General features: G+C 43.1%; 1 protein-coding gene across 6 annotated transcripts in view; it reads right to left on the bottom strand.

The window, feature by feature from the left end:
• Positions 1 to 4894: 4894 nt before the first annotated feature.
• The window catches only part of CRYZL1 (crystallin zeta like 1), a 39684-nt gene continuing 37508 nt past the window's right edge, over positions 4895 to 7070 (bottom strand). For all 6 annotated transcript variants that reach the window (XM_068270441.1, XM_068270447.1, XM_068270445.1 and 3 more), the window contains one exon: positions 4895 to 6221. In XM_068270441.1, coding sequence (XP_068126542.1) covers positions 6122 to 6221 — 100 coding nt within the window. In that variant the 3' untranslated portion in view covers positions 4895 to 6121. The remainder of the gene's footprint in view (positions 6222 to 7070) is intronic.

Genomic DNA, 7070 nt, shown 5'->3' with positions numbered 1-7070 from the left:
CAGACAAACATGGAACCTGCCATGAGCTGTCAGGAGCATCTTTCTCTGCAAATACTATATAAAAATTCTGTGAAATCCAAACATGGACAGTGAAATGCATATGTAATGTAAGTACAGCCAATCTTTAGCTACTGATATATGTGTTTTTTTTCTCTGAGACCTTATACCTAACAGCTCCTCTTTAAGCACTATTGGCCAATACTTCAAAAACATGAAGATCTGGCCAAAATTCTACCTTCTAATCCATCAGTTACATATAGGAGATCAGCCAATCTGAGGGATCTCCTAGTTCATAGTACCTTCTCAAAAAATCCACCAGATCAAGACCTGGCTACCGTCCAAACCAAATGGCTCCTTTCGTTGCGGCAGATGTAAAGCATGCAAATAATGCCGACAACGAAGGAATTCATATGCCCTAAAAATGGAAGATGTTTTAAAATCCGCTCCTTTATCACATGCAACACGAGGGCAGAAGTATATGCTGCCACATGCAAATGTAATCTCTGGTACGTGGGGAAAACCACGAGGCCACTGAAAGAACGATTGTTAGAACACATTGGGGATATTAACCTCCCTGGCGGTTAATTTTTTTTGCCAAATAGGCAAAAATCCTTTTTTTTTTTTTTAAATTTTTTTTTTTTTGTTTCATGTAAAGCTACCAGAGTGGTAGCTACATGAAACACCACTAGAGGGCGCATGTGTCCCTCTAGTGCGATCGTCGCCGGCATCAATAGCAAACAGGGGAATGCGTATATAACGCGCTCCCCTGTTTGACTTCTCTCATAGCGCTGCCCGGAACTCATTGGTCCTGGCAGCGCAGGGCTCTGGCGGGGGGGGGCCCTCTCCTGCCGCTGCGTGCGGGCGATTGCCGCAGAGCGGCGGCGATTAATCTGTGGGCGCGGCTAGCAAAGTGCTAGCTGCGCGCACAGCACTTTAAATGGCGAAAATCGCCCCACCAGGGGCTGAGATATCTTCCTGCGCGGCATAGCCCGAGCTCAGCTCGGGCTTACCGCCAGGAAGGTTAAACATAAAAATGACACTCCAATCTCCAGACATATGAATCAGATACATCCGCAGTCAAGGTTTGATTTGTCATTTTGGGGCATCCAAGAATGGAAAAAACATCTGAGAGGGGGAAATCTGGACAAAAAACTAACACAAATTGAATCACAATGGATTTTTCGTCTTGATACGATTGCCCCCAATGGTCTGAATGAAGACTTTAATTTAGCGTGTTTTCTGTGATGCGGCCCTTATCTTGACCTGGATACCGACTGAATAATCAATCTAATGTGTAGATCATAATGTATGGACATGTTGCATAACCAACACCCAATATTGCATATAACAATGTACAATGATTTTTACGGATGTCTATTGGTCCACATGTATGTGTATGCGTACATTTTTGGATGAATGATTGGTTCTTACAAGTCCTTCTAATATAGGATTCATGATTACACGTTATATATATCCTATTTATAGATTGTAGACATTAGCACGATATGCAGATACATCTGTATGGTCACCATATGTTCCAATTTATCTTAGCGCATGCGGATGACTGTATTCATCCATTTATTTGTTTATATACAAAGCATTCAAGATGGCTCCGGTTGCCATGCTAACTCATAGACACACGAGTGAGTTGGTGAATACTCGGCGTATGGTTACCATACCCACGCCCAAAAAAACGGACGTCACGGAAATACCGGAAGTGACGCGGACGCCGCACCATTTGCAATCTGCCGCTATTTGTGAATACAGGAAGCGTGGCGTCTGGTCGCCCTGACCATCCATGATGCTCATCCTGGAACAGGTATAGTGACCTGGTATAGACACGCCCTGTATGGGCGCACCTACTTACCCTCTAAGTATTTAATCACACACCAGAGACGGCGTTGCAGCTCTGACTGGGGCTATTTGCTGGGGGAAATACTGTTGGTGGGGGGTGCACTTTGTAAATTACTGTATATATGTATAGCACTCTGAAAAAGCCGTAGGGTGAAACATGTTAGAGTCTCATATTGCAGCACTTTTGTAAATCGCACTATACACTCCTCTTGTATACTTCCTGTATGTTTATACTAAATAAGATGTACTGCACCTGTTGACAGCTCTGAGTCTGGGCTATTTAGCCATTGTAGGCGCATGTCTTGGTACACCCTGTCCACTACAGTAGTGTGGAATAGCTACACCACACCTTCATATGACTTTAAAGTGTGTGGGGGATAAGCAAAGACCTCCACATAGAGCTTGGTCCTCGCTAAACTATTTAGCACCTTGCTGTGGAGCTACCTATGTGCCTCCTCTTTCGCTTACGCATGATTTTATTTATGTACAAGTAATACGCTTGCTATACTATGTACCTATAGGGCCTGTCCTATGGACTAAGTGTTTGCTGAGTCTTGGTGAGTGCCAGTGTTTGGCTGTATTTCATGGATTGGCAGCCCAGCCCAGCTCTAGCACCTGGCTCGTTTTGGTGAGCACCCGGCTGTCATCGGCTCACCTCCTCCTCAGCTATAAGCAGAGTTGTGCAGAGAAGCACCAGCCCTCTCATCTCGCCTACTTTTTCCTGCCACACGGCTGGAAAAAATTTGTGGGGAGAACACTGCATCTTATGACCTAAGTGACATTATTGCTTAGGCATTGATGACATGGGGTATGGAGTTCAAAGTCAAGTCTTGTGGTGATTTGCTGGGGTTCAGTTAAGGTAGCCATACATCAGGCCATGATGGGCAGATTCTGCCAAGAGACAAATCTCTCTCTGAATGAATCTGATCTGTCAGCCGCCTACACACTGCAAGCCGATTCACGATCAATTTCAGCATGACATTTCTCAGGAATCGGCTGCATCCGCTGCTGTTCCCCTAGTGTATAAATGTTCATGTACGTGTGCATTTATACATTACCTGTCCTGTGTTATGCTCCCCATCCGTCTTCTGATTCCACCGCTCTTCCATTAGCTCTATACACGCCGCTGGCGTGGTGCATGTGTGACGTCACACATGCGGCGCGTGTTATGCGCCAGCGGCGTGTATAGGGCTAATGGAAGAGCGGCAGATCTGGAAGACACCGTGACACAGGATAGGTAATCGATAAACACACACACGTGCATTTATACACAGGGGGAACAGCGCCAGGGGTTTCGTCACTCATCCTGCTACTGCTCGCCATTACCACCGCAAACCCAATCAACCACTACGGCCCAACATCTTGCAACATGTCCGATCGACATGCTCAGCCCTAAATTGGTCGCATCGTCGATCCAGCATGCCCATTTTCGCCGCCAAGTCGCTAGATGTATAGGTACCTTTACAGAAACCAGTGTTGTTGCGTAGGGGTGGTCAGTAGCCTGCAAATAATTCTGAGCTGATGAATGATTCTATCTTTTTTTTTCTTTTGTATGCAAATTTATGCAACTTGAAAATAGACCAATCAAATTCTGCCAAGGTGAAATTAAATTGGGCCTTCATTCAAGCTGCATACATTTCCATCATCCTGCATAAACTCTGAATCATTTTCATCTCATTCACCATCCATACTGCTGAGGTAGTCAGTGTACATGTTCAAGATGGGGCAAAAAATACTGACAATTGTGCCGCCCAAAACATTGCATGCGATGCATTTTTACTGCTCAGAAACCTTGATCCATAACGAATGCTGTAATGATCACAACATCCACTTGTCACAGCAGTGCCCAGTATTTCTGGCTGACTAGTGTATTAGCTTATATTTCATCTAGTCAGCTGGAGGGTAACTTACCTCTGAACACCCACTGCTGGGGTATGACCTGCTATTTTAGTAGCTATGCAAGTCGTAGTTTGCATCACACTGAATACCATAGGAGATGTCTGGAGCACTCTTCGGACAACAGCCGCAGGTCCCAATTTAAACAATAGTGAAATGTTTGTCATGATTTACTGGTTATCTTTAAAAGGAACCCGAGGTGAGAAAAATATGGAGGCTGCCATATTTATTTCCTTTTAAACAATACCAGTTTCTTGGCAGTCCTGCTGATCTTTCTGGCTGTAGCAGTGTCTGAATAACACACCTGAAACAAGTATATTTTTGTCAGAAATATCTGATCAGCAGCATGCTCGTCTATGGCTTAAAGTATTAGAGGCAGAGGATCAGCAGGATAGCCAGTAGGGTTGGTTGAAAATCCGCTTTCCGCCATTGCCGATTACCGCTACCGATTTACGCATTCCTATGCAGATTTTCTCGGAAATTTCCGCTGACTTTAACATAGATTTTCTCAAAAACTACAAGGTCTTTTTGAAAAAAATTACTGATATGAAAAATACCGATATGCAGTAATTTTATGACAATCAGAAGACTAAGAATGAATAAACCAATCAGAATGGGGATTTAGGTGGAAATTTCCAAATTCTCTGAATGGCTTATTAATTCTGAGTCTTCTGATTGGCTTACAATTACCGTATATCTGTAATGCAGATTTTTCCACATTTTACATTACAGTCAATGGCCACAGACTTTAGCGGTTAATGGCAAAGCCCCCATAGGTGCTAGAAACACTTTTTTAGGGTTTGTTAAGCAGAAGAGTGGGAACAAGAGGAAGAAAAAAATCTTTCAAAAAGATCTTGTAGTTTTTGAGAAAATCAATGTTAAATTTGCTTGAAATTTCCACAAAAATCCCCCTATCACACTTGTATTAGCGATTTCAGAATTCCGATGCGGAAATGCAATTTCTGATTGGAAATGCAGAAATTGCCTTTCCCCAGAATCCGAACAAGTATCCCTGATAGCCAGTCAACTGATATTGCTCAAAAGGAAATACATATAACAGCCTCATGTCTCATCTCATGTTCCCTTTTAAACATGAAAGAATGTGAAAGTGAAGCAGGTTATCAGTATTAACCAAAAACAGAAGGTGTGAAAAATCCATTTATTGTGAACAGCAGAAGTGTTTCCTGCAGCCATTTCAGCTTCCATTTAAACCATATTATAAACAAAGGAAACAAATATACAAAGAATACAATTACAATAACTCCTATAAGTAGGGGAATACTATTATTTAATATATCCTGTAGTTCTCTAAGAGCCCGTATCCACGGGAGCGGAAACCGATCTGAATCCGCAGTTTCCCCGCAGGCAAATCACGCGCAGAAACTCTGCCATAGGAACCTATGGCGCAGTTAGCATTGCGTTAGCGATTCAGCTGAAACTGCCCACAGATTTCGCACAGGAGGCTGCGAATCCCATAGCAGTGCATGGCACGGCTTCTGGGATTCACCTGCGATCCCGCACACCCGGAAGTGCTGCCGCGCGTCTCACTGCCGCATGTGGCGGCTAGTGGAAACGAGCCCTAATAGTACTTCTAGCGACTTGTCGGCCGATCGACCATCATGGTCGATCCTTTTGCTACTGTTGCAGGGGCTACACTACCATACAGCACACAGCTATGGTCTTCTCTTACTATTCACATGGTAAGCACAAATATACCTTATTCATCCAATACTCTAGTCTACAAGAGATTACAGATTTCAGGTTTTTGGTTTTTTTTATGCTGAAGCTACACACGCAAAGTAGACGTCTATCTCCCAAACCAATGTTTTGAGATCATTTCAGGTGATAGTTCTCCAGGAACAGCGTCCAGTTTGCTGGGCAGCATGAACTAACCTACAGAGAGGGTGGGGGGGTGGAGATCAGGTAGGACCCACTAACAGCCACTGCCAAGTGCCTAAACAGCAGTTGGCTTAACAAGATCCAGCATGGTGGACTACGGGAATGGATGATTTCAGGGAACGCCAGTAAACGCAGAACACTGTCCTCAGAAATGATGATCAGTATGAGTAACAGTATAATTCCCAGTATGTTATGCTTAGCGTTACAGATGGTGTTCCGGTTCTGCAGGATCCATGAAAGACAGTCATCATGCTATGCACCGTAAAGAAAGATGATCCCAAATAGAATATGTGACAGTCTGTGGGCTCAGTGTTCAGGGTCCTGGCGCTTATTTGTGCTTCCAACCTCAAAGCACCTCATTACTGTCTTATAACATATCCATAATGTCCTCCATAGAGATCTGCAGGTCATTCAGCAGTATTACAGCACAGCTTTACAAGGACACATATGTATTCTTTGTCTCCGGTGCTTCTTATAAATGGACCACCTGTCGCCTCCTCACTTCATTCCTCTGCACCATCTCCATCAGCACTTTAGCCTCATACAATGGCACCGGCTCATCCAGCTGCGGTCTGATAGAGGAACATAACAGGTCAGTGTTTTCAGTGTTGTAATCGCTTAATATGGACCTGAACTCTTAACTTCCTCTCTGCTCTAAAAGATGAGCAACAGCCTAATAACCTTTAAACAAAAAACATTTCTTTGTTACAGCGGATACAAATCCTGCAAAAAAATCCGCAGTTAGTCTACTTCCTGCTTTCAGACATACTGATAACATCCTGTGTCAGCTGACATAGCTGAGTGATTAAATTACAACTTGTGATTAGTCACAGATGAGGGGGAATTAAACAGGCTAATCTCTAAATAAATATAGTGTGTGGTTCTTTTTGTTTTCCTTCTGTCCTGTGCAAGAGTTCAGGTCCACTTTAATAAATCCATGCCTCCAGACAGATGATAAAGTTTATTAACTTATTAAACCTGCTAAACTTGTGTTCTAACTATGCTTATGTTGGAGTTCTCAGGGAAAACTCCGCCCCAAATACAAACACTAGGCCCAAGCCTTCTTGTAATGTATTTGTTTTTCTTTACCACCAGCAATATATGGCTCCCAGTCTGTATAGTAAGTATGGCAGTTGTAATTACACCACAGCCCACTGACATCCATTTACAATGGCTATGTAAATAGATCCGGCCCAGAGAATAGAATGGAGTTCCCCTTTAATATAGAAATTGGATGTCTGCTCATATACATATACTATGTGCTGCTTGAGAGAAATCAACATATACTTGAGTGTTATATATTGTACACTTTATTCTTTTTATTAAAGTATCCAACTAGATTAAAAGTCATTCCATGGGGGTGGTTTTGGCTCAGATAGTGGGTTGTGAAAGTTTTATACCTACCTGTTTAGCTCCTCTGT

Source organism: Hyperolius riggenbachi, chromosome 2 (assembly GCF_040937935.1).
Source record: "Hyperolius riggenbachi isolate aHypRig1 chromosome 2, aHypRig1.pri, whole genome shotgun sequence".
Taxonomy (NCBI): domain Eukaryota; kingdom Metazoa; phylum Chordata; class Amphibia; order Anura; family Hyperoliidae; genus Hyperolius; species Hyperolius riggenbachi.
Note: the sequence above shows the minus strand (reverse complement) of the source record. Positions and strands in the feature narration are given on the sequence as shown.